At 38.2% G+C, this 27,816-nt stretch overlaps 1 protein-coding gene across 1 annotated transcript in view; it reads right to left on the reverse strand.

Annotated features, from left to right (window-relative positions):
• Positions 1 to 27,816, reverse strand: part of LOC126163040 (esterase E4-like) — a 167,318-nt gene that overhangs the window by 24,853 nt on the left and 114,649 nt on the right. Inside the window, exon 7 of the mRNA XM_049919915.1 lies at positions 9,797 to 9,972. Coding sequence (XP_049775872.1) covers positions 9,797 to 9,972 — 176 coding nt within the window. The remainder of the gene's footprint in view (positions 1 to 9,796; positions 9,973 to 27,816) is intronic.

Genomic DNA, 27,816 nt, shown 5'->3' on the forward strand with positions numbered 1-27,816 from the left:
ATACATGTTAATCATAATTCACTATTTAACTGCAGAAGTTGTATGCTACATGTAAATAAAACATGAATGCCGTTGCACTTGGGTACCTCTGGCATCCCTCTTTTATAGAGCCTCAAGCAACTTGCTTATGTTGCTTGGACTGTAAACTGGCCCTGAATATAGAATTTTTGTTGCAATAATTAAATTCTGTTAATATGAGAAGAAACTGAGAATAATGTCTGTGATAAGGGTCAAATTGATTCAATATCAGACCTCTTCTTTTCATTTATTCTTTAATCATGTTCTGTGCATCTCATCACAAAAGTGAAATTGTGAGAAAAGGGAGTGAATGAGGAAATGTTTCAAGAAAATGAAGCCACTGTTAGAAACTGTTGAAACACTATTTGTTACTACTTAAGTTAAATTAAATACTGCAAATTTTAAAAATACTGCTTTCCCTTAGTTGTGACACTGCTGCCGTTTTTCTCCAGTGGAACCTTATGTATACATACCCAGTCTGCTGCATAATTTACAATGTGGCATTCATAGAGTACAATTATTATAATGTAATGAAACCATTTACTAGGCAGAAATGAGCAAAAAGAATACTTCGCAAAGTAGACAACTGCAACATCAATAAAAAATATTCAGCTAAATAATAGTGTAACAACTACAATGCAAGAAGGATGTATAAGTTTCATGCAGACTTGGCTTAAAACTTCCTGCAGATTAGAAGTGTGCACCAGTCCAGGACTCGAATCTGGGACCTTTGCATTTTACGGACAAGTGCTTTACCATACCCAAACATGACTCCTGACCTGCCCTCTCAGCTTTACTTCACAAAAGTTCTTCTATATAAGTTGTAGGACTAGCATTACTGGAAGAAAGGATATTTCAGAGATATGGCATAGCCAGAACCTGGGGAATTGTGCCCAGACTGAATTTTCATTCTGCTGCTGTGTGTGCATTGACATGAAACTCCCTGGTAGATTAAAACTGTATGCCAGACCAGGACTCGAATCTTGGACCTAAGCCTTTTGTGGGAAAGTGCTTTACCAACTTATCCACAAAAGGGAAATGTCCTAGTTTCAAGTCATGGTCTGCCAGGAGATTTCATTTCAGTGCACACTTTGCTGCTGGGTGAAAGTTCATTCTGGTAGACTTAACTTCCTCTCCTAGGGTTCAGAGTAAGGATCTGCATTTTGAAGCAAAATTCTGCAATCAGTTCCCATTAGTCATAAACCAAGAAATGAGAATCCCTAAAAATGAATAAGAAGTTTACATAATATTTCATAATATCTATTCCTCTTGCAAATTATCTGCTAAATTTAAGGACTGAAGTCTCTTTTTACTCGTATGGCACATATGAGGGAGTGTCTGTTGTTGTAAATTTAGGTAATTGTCACTATTAAGCAAATTTCAACATGGTCTTGTTGCAGCAATAGATAAGCAGCAGCTATTTAATGACAGGAATATCTTGTTCAAATCTGTATCATTCCTCTTGAGTCCACTATGTTACATTTACCTTTGTAAGTACAAACAGAGGACAACCATATTGTGAGAATTTACATCTACATCTATACTCTGCAAGCCACTTGATGGTGCCTGGTGGAGCATCTTTGTGTATCACTGCTGTTTCTCCCCTTTTCCTGTTTCCATCATGAATAGTTCATGGGATTACAGTTGTTGATAAGCCTCTGTAATCTCAAATCTTTCTGATTTTACTTCCATAGTCTTGTTGCAAGAAACATGTAGAAAGAAGCAATACATAATTTGACTCTTCTAGGAACACATGCTCTCAGGATTTTACACCATGATGCAGACTGGCTCTCTTATGCATCTGCCACTGGAGTTGACTGAGCACATTTCCATGATGCTTTCAGGGCTACTAGATGGATGTGGCTGCTTCCAGTGGTTGTTCTGCAATTGTATACTCATGCAATGATGGGTATTTCTGTCTATTTATGCAGAATACATTACATTTCTGTATGTTAAGGGTTAATGCCGGTCCCCAGATCAACTGTCAGTCATCTGCAGGTCTTCTTGCATTTTGCTACAATAAAGCGTTGTGACTTTGTATGCAACAGCATCATCTGTGAAAAGCCTCATGGGACTTCCAACATTATCCACTAGGTCATTTACATATGTATGTTGCTATAACACTTACTTGGGGATACACCCAACATTACTTTTATGTAGAGGATTTTTCTCCATGCAAATGACATGCTACGTTTTGTTTGCTACAAACTCTTCACTCCAGTCACACAGATGGTCCAATATTCTGCACATTCATATTCACCATATAGGGGAGATGCTGACTCACAGATAGGCACAACAAAAAGACTGTCACAGAATAAGCTTCTGGCCAACAAGGCTTTTCTCATATGTGTGTGTCTGTGTGTGATCTGTTTTTGACAAAGGCCTTGTTGGCCAAAAGCTTATTCTGTGACAGTATTTTGGTTGTGCCTATTTGTGATCAGCATCTCTGCTATATGGTGAGTAGCAACTTTCCTTTCATAATATTGTTACATTCCATCTCGGATTTTCCATTGTATGACACATCCATATTCTGTTCATTAGGTAGCAATGTAGAACCATATTGAATGCCTTAAAGAAGTCAAGGAACACGGCATCAATCTGGGAGCCAGTATCTACTACTTTCCGGGTCTCAAAGATGAAAAGAGAGCAAGTTAGGTTTCACATGATCCTTGTTTTTGGAACCCGTGATCCCCATAGAGCAGATTATCAGTCTCCAGATATTTCATAATATGAAAGCACAAATTATGTTCCAAAATAGTTCACAGATCGACATCAAAGGTATAGGCCTATAGTTATGTGCATCTGTTCTATGACCCTTGCTGAAAACTGATATGACTTAGTATTTCTCCAGTCATTCGGAATGCTTCCCTCCTCCAGAGACCTATGGTACACTGTTGCTAGAAGAGGAGCTATTTCTTTCGCACACTCTACATACAGTTGCAGTGGTATCCCATCAGGCCCAGTGACCTTTCCTCTGTTGGGTGATTTCTGTTAATCTTCTATCCCAGGGTCACTTACTTTGATATTTGTCATTTTGATGTTCATCTGATGATTTAAAGGAGGAACTTCACTGTACTATTCCTCAGTGACACAATTTTGAAAAAAAGACATTTAGAACTCCTCTCTGTCATCCTATGTTTTTATGCTATATTGACTATGGAGTGTCTGAACAGATGGCTTTGAGTCATTTACTGATTGATCATAAAACCAAAACTTATTAGGAGTTTTTGTTAGATTTTTACTTTTGAATTTATTGACTGCATCCCTCATGGCTCTCTTTATTATAGGTTTGGCTTTGTTCAATTTTTGTTTGTCGGTGAGGCTTTGGCTATGTTTAAATTTGCACTGCAGCACTCTTTGCTTTTGTAGTAGCTTTCTAACACTACTTTCCAACCAGGGTGGGTCTCTCCCATCCCTAACAAGTTTGCTCAAAACATGCCTGTCTAAGGCATTTTGTACAATACTTCTGAAAACCGTCCATCTGTGCTCAACTTTTTCAGTGATAGAGATGAAATTTTCATGTTGACCACTCAAGTAATCTCAAATTTGTTTCTTGTCACTCTTTCTAAGCACAAATATCTTACTATCTTTCTTTATTTCTTATTTACAGCCATATTCATTGATGCTGTAATGGCTCAAGATCACCAATTCCCTGTTCTATAGTAAGTCAAGAAGTTCAGGCCAGTTGGTGACCACAAGAGCTTATATGTTGTTTTCATGAGTGGATTTTCTGATAACATGCTCAAGGTAATTTTCAGATAAGCCATTTATAACAATTTTACATGATTCCTACTTCCTGTCTTAATAACTTGCAACTCTCAGTCCATGGTTCGTAAGTTGAAATCGCCACCTAATACTATAACATGATCAGCAATTTTTTGCAAAATCTTCTCCAGGATTCCCTTCAAATGTTCTGCCACTACTGATTCTGTGGCAGGGGGTCTATAAAAGCATCTGATGACAATGTCTGATCAATTTTTAGCACTTATATTCAGCCAAATTACTTCGCATTCACATTCTGTACTAACCTCGTTAGATATTATCATATTTTTTTGCAGCTATAAACATGCCTCCTCCACTAGCATTCAACATATCTTTGTAATATACATTTCAGCTGAAATTTAGAATTTCATTGCTATTAACATCTGATTTCAGCCAGGTTTCTGTCGCTAGCACTATGTAGATATTGTTATTAAGAAACAGAAATACACCTTCAAACATCATTTATGGTGTACAACAGTGATCTAGGCTGTTTATAGTAGAACTAACTTGATAATGTCAAGCATATATAACACTTGGTCTGGCTCCAGCTGCCAGAGACTGGTCATGTGTGTGTGAGCTGCATTTGCATGAGTGTGTGCACGTATGAATGTTTCTGTTTTTGACAAAGGCCTTGTTGGCTGAAAGCTAACTTTCCAACAGTCTTTTTGTTGTACCTTTCTGTGACTCAGCATCTCTGCTGCATGGTGAGTAGCAACTATCCTTTTCATTATATTATTACATTCCATCTCAGATTTTCCACTGTTTTATATGTAACACTGTTATGAGCAATGATTTGCACATGTTGCATGTAATTGCTGATGGCAGAGTCTACTCCACATGTGAAAAGAGAATCCTTGGAAAGCAAGCAGAGCAAACGTCTTCTTTCTCAGTCTGGCTCTATTTTCCCAAGGGACTCCATCACCTGCCTACTTTTGCATCTCCCAATGACAAGAAATCCTACCTTGTGCACTTGTTTGGATCTTTCAGGAAAGTCAACCCGAGTTCCAACAGACATGTCCTGTGCTGGCTCACACATATTTTCAGGAGAGGGCAATACCTCAAAACTGTTTTTGAGGTGTAGGAGGAAAGTTGTGTGGTCACATTCATGATCCCATCACCATCAGATAAGAGTCGACCAACTACCACAAGCAAATAGGTGGACTCTATGATATCAGGGATCCCATGTGACATTGTAGGCTTCAAAGGTGCCAAATCATTTGTCTCACATGCCTCAGTGACATCACAGCCCAGGATAGCAGCCAGAAGCCTGTCAACCTTGGCCAGCTTCCACAGTTTATGGACAATAGCAAATTTCCCTGCTCCTCTAAAGAGCAGGTGCAGTGCCCATTGATCTTTAATCAATTTTTTTACACCACAAGTAACATTAACACTAACCTAAGAAGTCACTGAGTGCAATCTAAATTCTGTTGGTACCCTACTTCCAGTTTAACTACACTCCAAAGTCAGCTCACACAATGTAAATTGAAATTTGTGCAAAAATTTGGACAAAGTTAGTATACAGTAGTCAACACAGTATGATAATGGATACTTCTCGCAGAAGGACATGAGAACAAAAACTACCGTATTTACTCGAATCTAAGCCGCACTTTTTTCTGTTTTTTTTAATCCAAAAAACCGCCTGCGGCTTAGAATCGAGTGCAAAGTAATCGGAAGTTCTGAAATATGTTGGTAGGTGCCGCCACAACTAACTTCTGCCGTCGAATATATGTAGCGCTACACAGGCATGCTTGACAGGCACAAAGATAAATACTGGCGCCAAAACCTCTGCGTCAGTAAATAAATTGAAAAAAAAAAAAAAAAAAAAAAAAAAAAAACGATGGAAGACGAGCTTTTTTCTCCAACCCGAATTTCAACCACTGCATTTTCATACATTATCCAACGAAGTAAATACAAATTCCGTATTGTTCATCTTCGAATGTAGCAGCTTTTCAATGCACTACAAAAATCCGACTGGCAAGACCGTTTGCGATGTTTGTCAGTATGGCCAATTCTACGTTCTGATTTTTTTTCTACCTGTGAGAAGAGATGGTTGCTAATGGGAACTTTTGTGAATTCTGAATCACATGCAGTATTCTCTTCACCATAAGAATAATACGAATATAAACATTTTGCCATGTATTCTTTCGTGTTTGCTGCTATCTCATTTAACTCCTGTCTGCCTAATAAACTACGAAACTAGAGTGAGACAACACAAACGCGGAAGTATACACATATGTCATGTTCATATTCGTATTATTCTTATGCCTAATAGTGATACAGTCAGAAATGAAGCGCGCGCGGCAGTTGACTAGATTTTTAAATCTAAGGTGACTAATTTCTGTGCAGAAAATAATGTACTAAAGAGGCGTCTGCAAAGATTTTCAAACGGAGAAAAATTGTCGCTAAACTCTCGTTCAGAACATCTTCTACCATACGCAGTTTATTATTTGGTTCTTGTTGATCATTATCAAAGAAAGCAGCAGTGTAAATAACAACAAATAGCAGTCTCTTGCCATTGTTACGCTACTGAGACAATTACTCTTTTTTTTATTGTAAGCGGCGGTAGCACGCACAAAAGCAAACCATGCCGCGAGCGGCGACAGGTCATGAACATTCATTATCGGAATGCGACAAACAATGCATGACTCAGTACAGTAATGCATTTTCAGCTTAGAGTGACGAAAACACCTATAACAAAGAAAACGGCAATTATCAGATCAAAGAAAAATAAGCAATCTATTCAAACCAGACGAAGCACGTGAAAAACGAAGGGTACCCGTATAAATAAGGACCGAGCGTCTGACGCATAGCAATGGCTACCTGGTAAAGCTTAACTGCTAAGCTTACGGCTCGAACTAAACTACTGTAGCTGTATCATCATTCATTCAACCTGAATTGTGTCTCATATTACAATGGACCAACTTTGTTTCGATTTGGAGGTGCGGCCTAAAACTTTTCTCTCCCCTTGAATTTCGAGTCTCAAATTTCAGGTGCGGCTTAGATTTGTGAAATTTTTTTTTCCTTTATTTCGAGTCTCATTTTTCTGGTGCGGCTTAGATTCGAGTGCGGCTTAGATTCGAGTAAATACGGTAAGCTCAATTCTATATACAAACAGAAAACAAAAACTGCTTTTGCTGCTGGCATGTCTGCTGGGCTCCAGAGCTGTGGATACATTTGTGATAAAGCTGGTTACCTCCAAACATTCTAATTTGACTAGACTCCTAAAGATGTTTTAAGTCCAGAAAAATTTTGCTAATTTTCTTTCCAAGATTCTGATGTTAAAGTTCCTACAATGAGCACATTAAGCACTTGTCATGCAAATTATTAAAATCATAGAAACAAATTCCCCCCCCCCCCCCCCCCCACACACACACACACACAAAATTATTTCAGATCATTCAGTTCTTTGTTCTGGCTGCAATGTGCTAATTAATTTCTTCACAAATGATGGCAATCAAGAGTTAGTACAACAACAAAATTTCACATATCAGGAAAGTGTTATGAGCTAATACATAGATTTGTAAGGAAAGACCACTTTCAGATTAAAGAGCTAGTTTTTCTCTTTTCAGTGATGTATTTGCATTAGCCCAAAATTAATTCATTTAAAAAATAGTGATAATTACAAATTTCACTTAATTCAAACTTTCAGTGCCAATTATAGCCTAACCACTATGAATTTTCAGGAGCTGTTGACATACATTTGAGTGCCTGATATTTCTAAATTTGTTGACACCCACATTAATGAGCAGGAGTCAAAATAAAAAATTACTGAATTTTCAATAACTGATGTTAAACACAAAAGATAGGCATAAAGCTGGGATTCCCAATCCACAGGCATAAATTATTACAGTAATTTTAACAGATAAATAATATACAATCAGAATATAATGATTGCTCGATACCCAATAAAGGACAAACTTTTAGATCTATAAAATTTATAAACTTAAAGTTGACTCTTGCACCATTTCAGTCATTCTGCACTTAGCCTTCATTTATTATAGCTTCATTACAGCTAGTCTGCAGTTTAGCCCAGCCTCGGGACCCGTTTGCATTGCCTCTCAATTCATTTAAATCAGACTGAGAGAACACATTTTATAGTTATGAGCAGTAGACATCAAAATGTGTGTGTTTTTCTTCAGTTGAATGATATTTGTGAGTTCAGTAACAGTTAAGTGATTTTTTTACTTAAATGAATGTGAAGCAACTAATAATCACTTCATCCATACTGCATGCACTTTACTTTCTGAAGAGATACAAACTATTAGGCTCCACATATGTCCACACTAACTACCTGTTTGTAAGCATTATCAGAAACTTTTAAGGGACCTAGGTTCAAAGGACATGACTAAACATTGGTGAACTTCCAATTATGAGCTGGAAAAAGAAGCTTCTGGCTACTCATTTTAAGGATAAGTATTACAAAAGCAATTTCAGGTGGTGATCCAGAAAAACTATGCAGCTACTGAGGACTTATAATACAACAGGTAGGTTTAGTTATGAGACACATTGACTATGCGAGAGATGTATTCATTGGTCACGAGATTCAGATTGATTCAGGCAACAGTAGCACTTATGGTGGCACAAAGTTACACAAATTTTAAAGTTGCAAAAAAGAATCATTCACAATATGTGCTCTGCATGTCGGCCATTATTTAAAGACCTAAAAATATTAACTGTCCCCTCTTTATGTATCTTTGAGGTGGTTCTTTTCCTATGCAGCAGAACTTATCTATTAAAAAAAAGAATAATAATAATTTTGAACACTCATACGACACAAGACATTAAAAAAACTTTATGCTTACCTCTCATTGCTTAAAACTGCATGCTCAGACTCCTCAGTATATAGCCATGAAAATTGACAACACAATAAAATGGTGTAACATAATGAATATGAAGATAAATATTTTAAAAAACAAGTTGCATGATTTTCTAATTGAACAATTACTCTGTGGAAGATCTCATGAAATGGAATAAAAATTTATGATAGTCACAGTAGACGTAAATATTGTAAGTTTGACAAATTTCAAGTAAGTACATTCTCCACAAAGTATTATTGTAAGTGTGACAAAATTTTAAATGAGCAAATTGTAACCTTGACATGTCTCCTGTACATCAGACATTTGTACTGAAGTTGTGTACATTATGAGATGAAGAAAACACATTTCACAAGAAAACCAGTTCACTCAATGCAAAATTTTAGAATATGTTAGGTTACACTAGTCAATGTGGTAACATACAAAGATGCAGCTCATTTTTTTACAGAAGCGCATGCGAACAAAAACTACACTAAACCTAATGTGCAAAGAGGAACTGCTGCTGGCATGTGTGCTGGGCTCTGTGGCTTTGAATGGACTGAGATTACAAGCACTGCTTATTGCAATACAGGTTATAAATAAGTTTATATCAGCTGATTTTCTTCTGTTACTCATTTTACATCTTGAAGGAGTAATACATCACAATGTAACCTATGAAACACTATGAACGAATGAATCAGTGTTTGCTACTCGAATGGCTCAGCTGCTCCATGACTTGAACTGAAGACTGGAACTTGAGCCATCACAGTTTGTTATTATTCCTTATTTCTGTCTTGCATTTCAGGTATGCATCTTAGAGATGACTCTGACAGACATAAGCATTCACTTACTTCTTTTTCAATTTTCTAAAATGTGTCTCCTGTTTTCTTTTCATTTAAGAAACTGTTGACAGAGGATCCAACTCTAGTAATGCTAGCTGAAAAGCATTATGACGGTATTTTTTACTTTCCTCATTAATTTTTTAAAATAAAATACTCCAGAACAAGAGGCATTTTCCTTCCCGATAAACAGTTCGCTACAAATGGACAAATTATTGATTTAACTTTGCAAATGAGTGTAAACTATTGACAGATTTATAACTGCCCAATTTATTCATAAAATTAATTGACCTTTATTACTGAACATCTTAAAAATAAAATGTGGAAAACACATTTCACCACAAACTTTATTCAGTGTCATTTAAAGAAGAAAAATTTACTTACTTGTCCAAGACTAATCATGGAATCATTTGTTATTGGTTTATCATGAAAATAAAATTTCCGGACCTCTCTACTAATTTCTCGTGAACGTGGAGTATTACGTTCATAGAAAAAGGCTATTGGGAATACAGTCTCATAATTTTTTGACATATTTTCTGCCAAATTATCATGAATGACATCTGAAAAATAAAATAAATTAATTACAACTGATTGTTTGATATATTATATGTAAGTGTCAGATCTTATTTATTAGCTTACAATACTGTTCCTCACTCTCCTTTAATCTCCATAAACCATCATTTGTTATCATAGCACTGTTTTTACATACATACATTTGTTCAAAACAAATTAACATTGGAAAATAATGCCAAATAGTAAAATAAAAAGTTAGGAGTTTCTTGCAAGAGCTCATATGCTTGATGCCCAAAATAGTCAGATACTTGAACAAAACTGCTTATGTGGAAATGCAGTGCTATAGGTGTTATGCACTGTTGCTACCACTATAGCCATAGTACTTGAGACATATTCTGACAGATTTCAATATGCTATAGTAACATCACTCTACAAAACTGGAGCTAAGCAAACCACCTCTAATTTCAGACCTATGCCACTCCTCTCAGTCTGATCAAAAGTGTTTAAAAATGGTCTATGAAAGAAAACTGATTCTTGTAACTGAGCAGAACTTGCTAAGCAAGTCTGAATTTGAATTTTGTAAAGGGTTCACTATGCAGGAAGCAATGCAATACCTCACAAATGAAGTGAGTAGCACAAGAAAATTTATCTTGTTGATAAGTTTGTGACCTTGGCAGAGCCTTTGATTGTGTAGATCATAAAATATACCTTAGCATACTAAAGCAGTACGGCATTATGGCATTCCTATCCAGTGGATGAAAGCTCACATTCAACAGAAAACAGAGGTGTCAGGTAATTAACTGTTTCAGTTGCAAATAGTTTTACTGGTTCAAAATCATTACAGATTTGGGGCAATTAGAAGCCCATCATCAGGTACAGAAGTCTGCAAAATGGAAAGTGAAAAAGCTATAATAAGAGACTATGTAAGACAATACTTTTTAGGTATAATAATAGTGGGATCCACTCTCCAATTATAAATATGAGATTGATACGGTTGAGTTAGTCAAAATGAAAACAGGGATGTCACATCAGATAGCCACAAAATAACCTAAGAAAAGTGAGTGCTTAAAGGAAGAAAAATGGAGAGAAATACAAAGGAAACATCACTGAATGATTTTAGATAAAGTACATCAAGAGGTGCATGGTCTTCATACACTGCCCACAGCCTAGTTTTCATAGAGTGTGCCTGCATGAGCAAAGAAGGGAGGGGGAAGGGGGGGGGGGGGAAGAGTAGCAGGAGAAGGCAGAACATGATCTGCATGGGAAAGGAGTGATGTGGGCAGAAGACAGAAGGAAAAAGGCAAGGTGAAGTAGTGGGAACAGATTAGTGGAGGGTTAGGCCAGGATGACTGCAAGAATGTTTGAGAAGCAATGCTCACCTGCATAGTTCAGAGAAACTTGTGCTGGAAGGGGTACATATTGTGACAGTTTATTGTTAACACAATACACAAATTAAGTTTCTATGATTTCTTTGTCTTATACCTTGAGTCATTCCACATCCCTGAAGGTCTTCTTCTTCATAAAACATGTTGAATGAATGGGTGAATGAATTTTTGGAAATTTATGCCATCACAGGTGACACTGAGTGTCTGAAGATAGAGGGTTCTATTGAAACACTTACAGCCCTAGAGACTGAGATATCCAAGCAAACTGCAGGACTCTATACGAGATGCTCCAGCTGAGTGCCACAGAAAGAACCTTTGTTTTTATTTAGTAAAGTAGAGAAAGCAGCAGCTTTTTATAATTGGAGGGAGGCCTGTTAGCTTTGCTACACTAAATTTAAAGTGACGAAGTAAGAATTGTTTACTGAAATTTAATGGCAGTCAGTTATTGGCACAACTTTTAACAGCAGCTTCAGTTTGTTAATGAACATCTTGACTGACTTTAAATCTCTGGAGATGCTCCTTTGTAAAGGGACCCTCACAGTGTGATGGATAAACAAGAGAATAACTGGCATTATTTCTACTTCTAGGTCACTGTCCAGTACACTGAAGAATTAAGTGACATAAAGCATTTTTCTGGCAGGATGTATATTCCCTTCATTGTAGTTTTGGTTCGTCCTTACAGCACTATTATTGCAAATCACTTAAAAAATTATAAAAAAAGGTTAGTTTTGGTGTGTCAAATCCAAACAGTCTCAATGACATTTGTATATCTTACACAATTAATTGACACAGTAAAGTAATTATGTTGAGTGGCACATGTTGAAGTTGAAATTTGCAGGAATGCTGGAACAAAATTATGAATCTATGGCTGCACCCTCCACAAATTTGAAAACTGGCAAGGACTGTTCATCAGTATTGTAAAAGGTAAGTGTTACACCATCTACACGTATATCTATGTCTATACTCTGCATATCATCGCGAAGCACATGGCTGAGGATATGTCCCACTGTACCAGTTACTAGGGTTTCTTCTCATTCCATTCACTTATGGAGTGCGGAAATAATTATTGTTTGAATGCCTCTGTGCATGCCGTAATGATTCTAACCTTATCCTCACTATATGAGCAATACGAAGGGGGTTATATGATATTCTTAGAGTCATCAGTTAATGCCGGTTCTTGAAAATTTATTAGTAGGCTTTCTTTGGATAGTTTACATCTATCTTCAAATGTCTGCCAGTTCAGTTTCTCAGTATCTCTGTGACACTCTCACATGGACCAAACAAATTTGTGATCATTTTCACTGCCCTTCTGTGTATATGGTCAATATCCCCTGTTAGTCCTATTTGGTATGGGTCCCACACACTTGAGCAATGTTCTAGAACTGGTCACATGAGTGCTTTGTACGCAATATCATATGTAGACTGATTGCACTTCCCCAGAATTCTACCAATAAACTGAAGTCTACCACCTGCTTTACAAATGACTGAGCTTATCAAATAATTCCATTTCATATCCCTATAAAGTGTTACACAGGTATTTGTATGAGTTGGCCAATTACAACAACGACTCATGAAGTTATAGTCACACGATACTACATTTTTTTTGTTTCGTGAAGTGCATAATTTTATGTTTTGGAACATTTGAAGCAAGTTGCACCACTCTGAAATCTTATCAAGATCTGAATGAATATTTATGCAGGTTCTTTTAGACAGAACTTCATTATGATAACTGCATCATCTGCAAAAAGCCTGAGGCTAATATTAATATTGTCTGCAAGATATACAACATGAACAGCAAGGGTCCCAACACACTTCTCTGGGGCACACCCAAAGTTACTTCCACATCTGAAAAAGACTCTCCAGCCAAGACAACATGCTGCATCCTCCCTACCGAAAAGTCCTCAATTAAGTCTCAAATTTCACTTTATACCCATATGATCATACTGTTGTCAATAAGTGTAGGTGTGGTATTGAGTCAAATGCTTTTTGGAAATCAATAAATACTGCATGTACCTGACTGCCTTGATCCAGAGCTTTCATTATGTCATTTGAGAAAAAATCCAAGTTAAGTTTCACATGATTGATGTTTTCAGAGTCCATACTGGTTAGCATGGAGGAGGTCATTTCCTTTGAGATACCTCATTGTTTTTGAGTACAGAATACATTCTAAGATTCTACAGCAAATTGTTGTCAAGGATATTGTATGGTAGTTTTGTGGATCAATTCTACTACACTTCTTGTAGACAGGTGTGATCTGTGTTATTTCCAAGAAATGTGCACGATTATTTATTTGAGGGTTCTATGATGGATTATAGCTCAGCTGCAAATTCATTACAGAATCTGACAGGGACTCCACTGAGCCCTGGAGCTTTGTTCAATTTGAATGATTTCAGCTGTTTCTCAACACTACTGACACAAAAACTTGTTTCATTCATCTTTTCAATGGTATGAGGATTAAATTAGGGAAATAGACATTTGAAAAGGGAGTCAAGCATTTCAGCTTTTGCTTTGCTACACTTAATTTCAGTTCCTGTCTCATTTGTTAGGGACTGGACACTAGCTTTTGTGCCACTAGAATTTACATATGACCAGAATTTCTCTGGGTTTTGTGAAAGATGAGTTGACAATATTCTGCTACAGTAGTAACTGAAGGTTTCACACATTGCTCTCTTGACAGCCAAATGTGTTTCACTGAGAATTTCTCTATCTATATGCCTATGCATTGTTTTATACTTATATTGCAGTAATCTCTATTCCTGTAGAAGTTTCTTTAGATGGGCTTTAAACCATGAAGGTTCTCTCTCTTTAAAAACTATTCTACTGGGAAGATATATCCAGTGGATGGTCAATTATTCTCTTAAACTCAAGCCATAGTTCCTCTACAAGCTCCTTCCCTGTGCTGAAAGTTTCAGTTTCCTCACTGACATATGGCACTGTTGCTAATGTGGTCTTCAGTCCAGAGACTGGTTTGATGCAGCTCTCTATGCTACTCTATCCTGTGCAAGCCTCTTCATCTCTGAGTAGCTATTGTAACCTACATCCTTCTGAATCTGCTTAGTGTCTTGGTCTCCCTCTGTGGTTTTTACCCTCCACACTTCTCTCCAGTACAAAATTGGTGTTCCCTTGACACCTCATTATATGTCTCACCAACTGATCCTTTCTTCTAGTCAAGTTGTGCCACAAATTCCTCCCCTCCCCAATTCTGTTCAGTACCTCCTCAATAGTTATGTGATCTATCAATCTAACCTTCAGCATTCTTCTGTAGCACCACATTTTGAAAGTTTCTACTCTCTTCTTATCTAAACTATTTATTGTCCATGTTTCACTTCCATACATAGCTACACTCCATACAAATATTCTCAGAAAGAACTGAAATTTAAATCTATACTCAATGTTAAGTAATTTCTCTTCTTCAGAAACACTTTCCTTGCCATAACCAGTCTACATTTTATATCCTCTCTACTTTGACTGTCACCAGTTATTTTGCTTCCCAGGTAGCAAAACTCATCTACTACTTTAAGTGTCTTATTTCCTAGTCTAATTCCCTCAGAATCACCTGATTTAATTAGACTACATTCCATTATACCCATTTTACTCTTGTAGATGTTCATCTTATATCCTCCTTTCAAGACACTGTCCATTCCGCTCAACTGCTCTTCGAGGTCCTTTGCTGTCTCTGACAGAATTACAATGTCAACAGCAAACCTCAAAATTTTCATTTCTGCTCCATGGATTTTAATTTCTACTCCAAATTTTTCTTTTGTTTCTTTTTTTGCTTGCTTAATATATATATTCAATAACATTGGGGCTAGGCTACAACCCTGTGTCACTCCCTCCTCAACCACTGCTACCTTTTCATGCCCCTCAACTCTTATAGCCATCATTTGGTTTCTGTACAAATTGTAAATAGCCTTTCACTCCCGATATTTTACTACTGGCACCTTCAAAATTTGAAAGAGAGTGTTCCAGTAAAGATAGTCAAAAGCTTTCTCTAAGTCTACAAATGCTAGAAATGTAGGTTTGCCTTTCCTTAATCTAGCTTCTAAGATAAGTCATAGTGTGAGTATTGCCGCACATGTTCCAACATTTCTATGGGATCTGAACTGATCTTGCATGAGGTTGGCTTCTACCAATTTTTCCATTTATCTGTAAAGAATTCGTATTAGTATTTTGCAACTGTGAATTATTAGACTGATAATTCAGTGATTTTCACACCTGTTGACACCCGCTTTCTTTGGGATTGGAATTATTATATTTGTCTTGAAGTCTGAGGGTATTTTGCCTGTCTCATACATCTTGCTCACTAAATGGAAGAGTTCTGTCATGGCTGGCTCACCCAAGGCTATCAGTTGTTCTAATGGAATATTGTCTAATTCTGGGCCTTGTTTCAGCTGAGGTCTTTCAGTGCTCTGTCAAATTCTTCATGCAGTACATATCTCCTATTTCATCTTCATCTACATCCTGTTTCATTTCCATAATATTGCCCTCAAGTACATCACCCTTTTATAGCCCTCTATATACTCCTTCCATCTTTTTGCTTTCTCTTCTTTGCTTAGGACTGGTTTTCATCTGAGCTCTTGATATTCATACAGGTGGTTCTCTTTTCTCCAAAGATCTCTTTGAATTTCCCATAGGCAGTATGTCTTTCCCCTATTGATACGTGCTTCTACATACTTTCATTTGTCCTCTAGCCATCCCTGCTGAGCCATTTTGCACTTCTTGTCGATTTCATTTTTTAGACGTTTCTATTCCTTTTCACCTGCTTCATTTACTGCATTTTATATTTTCTCTTTTCATCAGTTAAATTCAATATCTCTTCTGTTACCCAAGAGTTGCTACTGGCCCTTGTCTTTTTACCTGCTTGATCCTCTGCTGCCTTCGCTATTTCATTTCTCAAAGCTACCCATTCTTTTTCTATTGTATTTCTTTCTTACATTCTTGTCAATCATTCCCTAATGCCCTCACTGAAACTCTGTAAAACCTCTGGTTTAGTCAGTTTATCCAGGTTGCATCTTCTTAAATTCCTACCTTTTTGCACTTTCTTGAGTTTTAATCTACAATTGAAGGGCTTATTTCAATAGTGGTACAAGTCCATTTTTGTTCATATATTTGAGTATTTTTGGTATCTCAACTGCAGATTTTGCAGCGCTCATTTTACTTTAGGACTCTGTATCTCAGAATGAACAAAAATGGACTTGTACCACTGTTGAAATAAGCCCTTCAACTCATAGCCAATAAATTATGGTCAGAGTACACAACTGCTCCTGGAAATGTCTTACAATTTAAAACCTGGTTCCTAAATCTCTGTCTTACCATTATGTAATCTATCTGAAACCTTCCTGTGTCTCCAGGCCTCTTCCACATATCAACCTTCTTTCATGATTCTTAAACCAAGCGTTAGCTATGATTAAATTGTGCTCTTTGCAAAATTCTACCAGGCAGCTTCCTCTTTAATTCCTTACCCCCATGTCCATATTCAGCTACTACTTTTCCTTCTCTTCCTTTTCCTACTATCAAATTCCAGTCCCCCATGGTGCATCATACATTTCTTCAGTCTCTATGGCACTATTGAATCTTTATCTAGTTTACTGATCATATATGTCTTTCTGCTTGTTTTAATCATCCTTTGTACTCTGGTAATCATTGTTTTAGAGCAGGCATTTAGTAATGTTTCACAGGATGTCTTATCAAGTCCAAGACTAACAAAATTGTAATTTTCCCAATTGATTGTTGGATGATTAAAGTGTTTGACAGTAATTACGATATGACTATGGAACTTCCGTACAAGCGAACTGAGGTTTTCTCTAAAGTTTTCAATTGCATCAGGAGATGAATCTGATGGGCAATAGAAGGATCCAATTATCATTTTGTATCCACTCCTAGTGCTGAGTCTTGCCCAAAGTCTCACACACAGCTTCAATTTCTATCTCAGTGGATCTGAGTTTGTTGTCTTCTGCAACAAATATACCACCTACATTTCCCGTTTGCCTACCCTTTTGATACAGACCCAGTTTTCCCCAAAAATCTCACTGCTATCAATTTCAGGTTTCTACCAGCCTTCTGTACCTAGTATTATGTGAGCTTCACTGCTTTTCAGGAGCACTTCAAACTCTGGCACTTTGTTGTGAATGCTTCAGCAGTTAATCATTAGGATTTTAATACTCTCATCTGTGGGAGTCATTTATTTTGATCTCACATTGATACTTCTGTATTTCTTACAGCTATCATCATCTGTATTTGGTGGAGAGTTGCCTAATCTAAAAAGCTTTTGTGTGCATCCCATACACAACAGATCCCACACACAACAGCTACCTGCGAAGCACCCTCTGATGTGCAATGCATATCTGACCCAATTATGGGACTCTACAGTTCTCAACCCTATGGCAAAAATCCAGGAAGTCACAGTCTAGCTTGACACAAGAACCTTCAAAGTCTCTGGTTCAGTCCTTCCACTCTACTCAGAACCAAAGGCCCATGATCAGTTCTGTGCACGATGGTGCAAATTGTGAGCTTCATTGAAGCAACATGCACCAGGCTGGTCATCTCATCCTTCTCTGGCTGTCACTGAAATGACCCAAGTATGAACTCAGAGCCCAGATGACCAACATCATTTGTTTCAGCATGCACTACAGTCTGCAATTGGTTGCACCCTGTTCCCTCAATGGCTGCTGGAATAGCCTCTTCAACATGTTGAATGAGGCCTCCAGACATACACTCTGAGTACAGATGATGTCCTTTCCTGTCTCTTGGTGCTATTTCCCTATGGAAAATCTTCTACAGAAATGAAATCTGACATTGTCAAATTGGAGTAGATGATCTATTTTGAAAGATACTTTTTCATTTATAATTGTCTTGATAGTATTTGATTCATTTGTGACAGTGTACTGGTTTCAGCTGTTACCAGTCGTAATCATAACTGAAACTCTACAAAACACCAAACAGCAAAACTGCTGTTAAATATGAAAAGTTACAAAAATATTAAAAAGTGCAAGGTAAAGAGAAAAAATAAAAATATACCCAGTATCTCCATATTTAAGTAACATTCAAATAGTCATCTAGGCCCATTGTGGTCACTTGAAATTGACAGTTGTGTCTGCTCACACATTTTACTTACACAAATGAAACAGTTTTGTTTTTAGAGGATGAATGAGCATGCTTGACTTACATGTGCAGGAAGTACAATTTAAAAAATAATAATTACATTTAAAAAACTTTACCATAATCATTAATTTTTAGATTAATCACAATTTAGAATATTAAAGAAACTTAAACAAATTGGGTGCCATTCATCCAATAAAATGAAATAAATATGTTTTTTCTCTATTATAATTACGAGCACACAAAATTATCAAAAGCAAGGAAACCAAGGATATGTAAAAATGTAATTCTTAAAGACAAAGAATTTTACCAGAAAGAGACAATAAAATGAAAACATACAGTTGGAGTTGTGTGAAGACACCTTATAGATGGGCCATGAGGGATGACTCTGCCATGTCCTGCATGCCTACAGAATTTGGAGGCAACTACAAACTGCAATGTCATCTATGGTGCATGGTCAGAAGCTGACTAATGCAGAAACTATAATACATATGCAGTCATTTCATCCACAATGGTACAAAAAGTTTTCTTTTACTCTATGATACAACACTTAATAAGATATACCTTACAACTAGAGAAAATAAAGAAAAAGCTTTAGCTCTTACAACAGATGATGGTTGCTAACAGCCATAAGAGCACAGCAGTCCAAACTTTTAATGCTTTCATTCTTTGTTTTCTATAGGTTTCATCAAGAAGAAGAACTTTCAGGGATGTGGAATGAGTTAAGGTATAGGTTAACACAAGATGTCACAGAAATTTAATCTGTATACTGTATAAGCAATAAATTATGATTTAGTGCTCTTCATGTTTACGCCACTAAATTTAATCAAGTAAATTATTAAGGAAGTTGAAACTTTGAAAAAATGTTACCACTTCACTAGTTTTACTGTATAGTTGCTGCTCATCTGCTATTAGCAGCTTACTGTTTACTTGATTACAATGGCATTTTTCAAAGAAAATGTTTTTTACACCTGTGAATACTGAGTCCTATTTGTAGTACATTATTACTTCTCACACAGCTTTATGACAAAGATTGAAACTTCCTATGCAGCTAACAGAACCTTTCAAACCCTTAATCTAGATATTCTGATAATTTGTAAAAAGAGTGGTTGATGAGATTCGTTTTTAACCTTCTTTTGAACTGGTAGTGTTCCCCAACTTGTTTCTTATTGAATATCCTACCACATTTATTCTGTATGGTCAGCTGAAACTAATTTTTATTATCTATGACAAAAAGCTTGAAGGAATAAATATATTGCAAACTCAGATTATGAGTACTTAGATCCCTTAAAAAAGTCTTTTGCAAGATGTACAGTTATCTACTTTACAAAATATTCTAATTGCTTGTTTCCGTTGGACAAATTCTTTACTTGCTTTAGGTACACTGCACTAGAAGATAATTCAACAAGAAATTATCTACTGAAAATATGCAAAATAAACCAACACTTACTTTAGACTGACACAATGAGAGATGTTTCTATGGGCATAACACACTGAACTGAGCTTCCCGACCAGCTGGGCCTCAAGGAAGTTCATTCAGTGTATAACTGTTAATGTCTACTTCTGGTGTTAAGACAGCATTATTTATTGCTTGTTTGAAATGGTGCAATGTTAGTCTTTGTGAAGTAAAGACTTCAGCTGTTACATGTGACCCACGTGTAGGCCTGTTCACTTGTCATCTGAGCCATGTCTGCTAGGGCTGAGTTTGTATCCTTCATTAGAATGCTCATATAATAAGATTATAAAACAAAAGTATTGAAGCCTCTAAATGAAAATAAACCACTCCATAACCACAATAAAGAAAGAAAAGAAAAAAAAACTAGACATGTCTCTATGATTTTAAATGGTAAAATTTCACAGAAAATTAAAAGGTGGGTTAGAAATATAATGTCAAAATTGGCTTTCCAACTCAAACACTTAAAATATGATTATATAATAAAATAGATCAGAAGGTTGAGAAACTGTACTGATTGTGACAGCTGTTGTACACTGATCATCCAGAACATTATGACCAAACGTAATAGCAGTATGTCCACCTCTGGCATAGATAACAGCAGCAACACATCATGGCATGGAAGCAATGAGGACTTTGTAGGTTGCTGGCGCCATATCTGCACACACAAGTCACCTAATTCCCATAAATTCTGGGAAGGAGGCAATGAGCACTGATGCCATGTTCAATTACAATCCAGATGTCTTCGATTGGATTCAGATCTGGCAAGATTGGAACTTGCTGCTGTGTTCCTTGAACAATTCCATCACACTCCTGGCCTTGTGAAATGGGGCATTATCTTCCTGAAAAATACTACCTCCATCAGGAAACATGATCATCATGAAGGGTGTACATGGTCTGCAACCAGTGTATGATACTCATTGGCCATCACAGTGCCTTACTTGAGCTCTATTGGAGCCATCGATGCCCATGTGAATATTCCCCATAGCATATGGAGCCACTGCCAGATTGTCTCTGTCCAGCAGTACAGGTGTCAAGGAGCTGTTATCCTGGAAGACAACGGATTCTTGCCCTCCCATCAGCATGATGAAGAAGGTATTGACATTCATCAGACAATGCAAAGCTCTACAACTGTGCCAACATCTAGTGCCAATGGTCACATGCCAATTTTAGTCATAGTTGCCAAAGTCATCATGTTAATGTTGGCATGCATGGGTTGTCGGCTGCAGAGGCCCATTGTTAGGAATGTGTGGTGCACACTTGTACTCTGGTTCATTGATAATATCTTCATGATCTGCACTCTGGGCCAAGACACCCTATCTTTGTTCCTTCACAACCTCAACACCTTCTCTCTCATCCGCTTCGCATTGTCATCCTAAAACAAGTGTACCACCTTCCTAGATATTGACCTCCTTCTCTATTATGGCTCTATCAACACCTCAGTCCACATTAAACCCACCAACCACCAACAGTACCTACATTTTGACAGCTCTCATCCATTTCATGGCAAAAAATCTTTCCCATACAGACTGGCCACGTGGGGATATCCCTTGCTCAGTATGCTGATAGCCTCATGAAGGGCTTCACAGATAGGCAATATTCCCCGGACCTAGTCTGCAAACAGATTTTCTATGCCATTTCCCCTCATGCCCCCAATCCCCCTACCAGCCCCCAAGAACCAGCCCAAAGGAGTATCCCCTTTGTCACCCAGTGGCACACAGGACTGGAGCAACTGAACCACATTCTTCACTAGGGCTTTGATTACCTATCATCATGCCCTGAAATGAGGGACATCCTATGTGAGATCCTTACCACCCCTTCTAAAGGGATGTTCCATTCCCTAACCAATCTCCATAACAGCCTTGTTCATCCCTATGCCACTCCCAGTGCCGACCCCTTGCCACAAAGATCATATTTGTGTGGAAGACCCAGGTGCATGACCTGCCCAACACATGCACCCAGCACTTCCTATTCCAGTCCTGTCACAGGTTTATCCTACCACATCAGGGATTATGCCACCAGTGAAAGCAGCCACGTCATTTACCAGCTCTGCGGAAATCATTGCACAGCTTTTTATATTGGCATGACTACCAACCAGCTGTTCACCAGGATGAATGGTCGCCACTACACTGTGGTCAAGAGCAAAGTAGACTGCAGCTGAACACAACATACTTGATTTCAATGGCTGCTTCACTACCCAAGCCATCTGGAGCCTTCCCTCCACCACCAGATTTTCTGAACTGCACATATGGGAGTTATCCTTACAGTACATTCTCCTCTCCAGTAACTATCCCAGCCTCAACCTGTGGTAACATACTGTCACCACACTCTCCACCCAACAGTTTCCACCCCCTCTGTCCTATCACCTCCTCTCCTTTCTTTTCTCCCACTCTGTTTATTTGCCACTCTCTGCCAGCTCACCTGCCCATCTTTTTCCCAGCCTCCCTGCTCCACAACCTCCTGATGTTGTGCCTGTTGGCACTCTAGTCCCCGCACATTCCACCAGACAGCATTTGTCTCTCTCACCACCTGTACACAACTATCCTTTCTCCTTCTACACCCCCTCCAGATTGTTGCTTGCATCCCATGCGGTAGTTACATTCTGGCCTGAGATGCTGGAGTTGGTGGTCATGTGTGCATGAGATATGCTTCCTTGTATGGATGAACAGTGTGTGTTTCTCTTTTGCTGATGCAGACTGCAGCTGAAAGCTTTATGTAAGTTTCTTTTAATTGTGCCTGTCTGCAACTTAACATGCATTCTTTACGGTAAGTAGCAATCTACCTTTTCTTAAATTGTTTAGATAAAAAATCTACTCACCAAGCAGCAGCAGAACACACACATAAAAGGTGGCTGTAATTAGGCATGCTTTCAGAGCCAGCGGCTCCTTCTTCAGGCAGAAGAGCTGAAGGGGAAAGAAGACAGGTGAAGGAAAAGGACTGGAGAGGTCTAGGGAAAGGGGTAGCTTTTGGGAAAGTCACTCACAACTGTGGGTCAGGGGATGAGATGAAAAGATTGATTGTTGGGGAATGCAGTGGTCCAGATTTGAAAACCTGAGAGCTTAAAGGTGGAAGAGAGGTTAATACACAAGACAGAGATTACTGCTTAAACATCATGCATGAGTTAATAAGAGTGAAAAGTGAGTGGATTGTATGTAACAGACGTTGGAGGGGGCCATGAAAAATAGACGGGTAAGATGATGAAAGATGTAGAAAAGTAAAATAGAATGAAGAAAAGAGTAGTTACTGTGAAGAAATGCTGAAACAGAAGAAATTAGTGTAAATTAAGGTGGCGAGAACAAAGGATGTTTTGTAGCACTAGTTCCCACCTGTAGGGTTCAGAGAAACAGGTGTCTGGGGGAAGAATCCAGATGGTGGGTGTTGCGAAACAGGCACCGAGGTCACAATTCTAATGTTGTAGAGCACACCCAGCAACAGGATATTGTCTGTTGCCAGTACACACCCTCTGCCTATGTCCATTCATCCTGACTGATAATTTGGTGTTGTTGTTGTTGTTGTGGTCTTCAGTCCAGAGACTGGTTTGATGCAGCTCTCCATGATATTCTATCCTGTGCAAGATTCTTCATCTCCAAGTACCTACTGCAACCTACATCCTTCTGAATCTGTTTAGTGTATTCATCTCCTGGTCTCCCTCTATGATTTTTACCCTCCACGCTGCCCTCCAGTACTAAATTGGTGATCCCTTGATGCCTCAGAATATGCCCTACCAACCAATCCCTCCTTCTAGTCAAGTTGTGCCACAAATTCCTCCCCTCCCCAATTCTATTCAGTACCTCCTCAATAGTTATGTGATCTACCCATATAATCTTCAGCATTCTTCTGTAGCACCACATTTTGAAAGCTTCTATTCTCTTCTGGTCTAAACTATTTATCATCCACGTTTCACTTCCATACATGGCTACACTCCACACAAATACTTTCAGAAACGACTTCCTGACACTTAAATCTACACTTGATGTTAACAAATTTCTCTTCTTCAGAAATGTTTCCTCGCCATTGCCAGTCTACATTTTATATCCTCTCTACTTTGACCTTCAACAGTTATTTTGCTCCCCAAATAGCAAAACTCATTTACTAATTTAAGCGTCTCATTTCCTAATCTAATCCCTGCAGTATCACCCGATTTAATTTGACTACATTCCATTATCCTCGTTTTGCTTTTGTTGATGTTCATATTATATCCTCCTTTCAAGACCCTGTCCATTCCGTTCAGCTGCTCTTCCAAGTCCTTTGCTGTCTCTGACAGAATTACAATATCATCAGCGAACTTCAAAGTTTTTATTTCTTCTCCATGGATTTTAATTCCTACTCCAAATTTTTCTTTTGTTTCCTTTACTGCTTGCTCAATATACAGATTGAATAACATCAGGGAGAGGCTACAACCCTGTCTCACTCCCCTCCCAACAACTACTTCCCTTTCATGCCCCTCGACTCTTATAACTGCCACCTGGTTTCTGTACAAATTGTAAAGAGCCTTTCACTCCCTGTATTTTACCCCTGCCACCTTCAGAATTTGAAAGAGAGTATTCCAGTCAACATTGTCAAAAGCTTTCTCTACGTCTACAAATGCTAAAAACATAGGTTTGCCTTTCCTTAATCTATTTTCTAAGATAAGTCGTAGGGTCAGTATTGCCTCACGTGTTCCAACATTTCTACGGAATCCAAACTGATCTACCCCAAGGTCGGATCCGACCAGTTTTACCATTCATCTGTAAAGAATTCGTGTTAGTATTTTGCAGCAGTGGCTTATTAAACTGATAGTTCAGTAATTTTCACATCTGTCAATACCTGCTTTCTTTGGGATTGGAATTATTCTTCTTGAAGTCTGATGGTATTTCTTCTGTCTCATACATCTTGCTCACCAGATGGTAGAGTTTTGTTAGGCCTGGCTCTCCCAAGGCTGTCAGTAGTTCTAATGGAATGTTGTCTACTCCCAGCAGCCTTGTTTCGACTTAGGTCTTTCAGTGCTCTGTCAAACTCTTCACGTAGTATCATATCTCCTATTTCATCTTCATCTACATTCTCTTCCATTTCTATAATATTGTCCTCAAGAACATATTCCTTGTATAGACCCTCTATATACTCCTTCCATCTTTCTGCTTTCCCTTCTTTGCTTAGAATTGGGTTTACATCTGAGCTCTTGATATTCATGCAAGTGGTTCTCTTTTCTCCAATGGTCTCTTTAATTTTCATGTAGGCAGTTTCTATCTTACCCCTAGTGATATGTGCCTCTACATCCTTAAATTTGTCCTCTAGCCATCCCTGCTTAGCCATTTTGCACTTCCTGTCGATCTCATTTTTGAGACGTTTGTATTCCTTTTTGCCTGCTTCATTTACTGCATTTTTATATTTTCTCCTTTTATCAATTAAATTCAATATCTCTTCTGTTACCCAAGGATTTCTATTAGTCCTCGTCTTTTTACCTCCAGGCTTCATCCATGTATACAACCGTCTTTTATGATTCTTGAACCAAGTGTCAGCTATGATTAAGTTATGCTCTGTGCAAAATTCTAACAGACGGCTTCCTCTTTCATTTCTTAGACCCAATCCATATTCACCTACTATGTTTCCTTCTCTCCCTTTTCCTACTCTCAAATTCCACTTACCCATGACTATTAAATTTTCGTCTCCCTTCACTACCTGAATAATTTCTTTCATCTCATCATACATTTCTTCAATTTCTTCATCATCTGCAGAGCTAGTTGGCATATAAACTTATACTACTGTAGTAGGCATGAGTTTCGTGTCTATCTTGGCCACTATAACACGTTCACTATGCTGTTTGTAGTAGCTTACCCGCACTCCTATTTTTTTATTCATTATTAAACCTACTCCTGCGTTACCCCTATTTGATTTTGTGTTTATAACTCTGTATTCACCTGACCAGAAGTCTTGTTCCTCCTGCCACCGAACTTCACTAATTCCTACTATATCTAACTTTAACCTATCCATTTCCCTTTTTTAAATTTTCTAACCTACCTGCCCGATTAAGGGATCTGACATTCGTTGCTCCGATCCATAGAACGCCAGTTTTCTTTCTCCTGATAACAACATCCTCCTGAGTAGTCTCCTCCCGGAGATCCAAATGGGGGACTATTTTACCTCCAGAATATTTTACCCAAGAGGACGCCATCATCATTTAACCATATAGTAAAGCTGCATGCCCTCAGGAAAAATTACAGCTGTAGTTTCCCCTTGCTTTCAGCCGTTCGCAGTACCAGCACAGCAAGGCCATTTTGGTTAGTGTTACAAGGCCAGATTAGTCAATCATCCTGACTGTTGCCCCTGCAACTACTGAAAGGCTGCTGCCCCTCTTCAGGAACCACATGTTTGTCTGGCCTGTCAACAGATACCCTTCCGTTGTGGTTGCACCTACGGTACGGCTATCTGTATCACTGAGGCCCTCAAGCCTCCCCATCAGCGGCAAGGTCCATGGTTCATGGTGGTGGTGGTGGTGGGGGGTAGTCATGCCAATGCAAAAGGCCAAACAGTGTTCACATGCCAGCATTTACATATACCAACTGTTATGTAAACACTGTTAGTCTTTTACATTGGAATGACTACCACCAAATTATCAGTTAGGATGAATGGGCATAGTCAGAGGGTGTATGCAGACAACACACAATATCCTGCTGCACGGCATGCTCTACAACATGACACTTGTGACCTCGGTGCCTGTTTGACCACACCTGCCATCTGGATTCCTCCCCCTGACACCAGTTTCTCAGAACTCCGCAGGTGGGAACTAGCACTACATGTCCTTGGTTCTCATCACCCACCTGGCCATAGTTTATGTTAATTTCTTCCTTTTCAGCATTCCTTCACAGTAATTACTCTTTCCTTCACTCTGTTTTAGTTTTCTACATCTTTCATTGTCTTACCCATCTATTTTTCACGACCCCCATCCCACCTCTGTTACATACAATGCATTTCACTTTTCTCTCTTATTAACTCTAGCATGATGATAAAGCAGCAATCTCTGTCTTGCATATTACCCTATCTTCCACCTTTAAGCTCTCGCGTTTTCAAATCTCATCCAATGCAGTCCCCAATAATCAATCTTTCCTTCCATTCTGTGTGGTATGTCTCCCAGCATGTTAGAGGAACTAGAGGTTTTTATACCAACAAAAAACATATTGACCAGATATTAAATGAACAAAGTGAATTTAACCAAAAGTTTTGTTTTAATATTTTCAAAAACTTGATTTCCTGATGATATTTTGCACCTGGTTTTTTCAATGGATAATCTGATGTAGTGCCTCTTAACAAGATAGTCATTGTTGTGTGCTTTCAATGGTGCACAGGACCTGACATCTCAGTGGACCACTTGTCGAAATGTTCCACAGGCATGCAGAACATAGTGGAGCTGTTGCTTCTTACTCATTTATAAGTGGTTGTCATACAATTCCAGCAGAAAGCAATAACAATAAAACAGCAGCTCACTTGCAGGTTATGAACCACAGTGGCTACATTGAACAACTGTCAATCAATTCTACTTTTTCATTTTATGGTCCTTTTCTGACAAAATTGTTTGCCTATATCAATGATACTTTTACTTACGGATGATTTCTTTGCTTTTTATAATTTTATATGCTCCCTAAATAAAGTAGTGAACAGACACATATGTTTCATTTTGTTAGATGAGTGGTCCCCAATTGTCTAATTTTGTTTAAACACCATAAAATTAGGAGACAGAATTGCTGGCCAGAAATTGCATTTAGTAGAAATGACAGTACTACCAATAGGGGTTCCTGCAGGTTTTCATGTCAGTAGAGTACCTGAGTCCTTCCCAGGGGACATCACCTTATCGAAGGTACCTTCAGTGCTGGTCAGGAGGGTTTGCGTGCTCCGATGAAGTCAAGAGCTGTATTAGCAGTAGTGTAGCTACTGGCAGGGTCACCCAAGCTGGAGTGGTCTTGACAAAGGAGTCAGACAAA

Source organism: Schistocerca cancellata, chromosome 2 (assembly GCF_023864275.1).
Source record: "Schistocerca cancellata isolate TAMUIC-IGC-003103 chromosome 2, iqSchCanc2.1, whole genome shotgun sequence".
Lineage (NCBI taxonomy): Eukaryota > Metazoa > Arthropoda > Insecta > Orthoptera > Acrididae > Schistocerca > Schistocerca cancellata.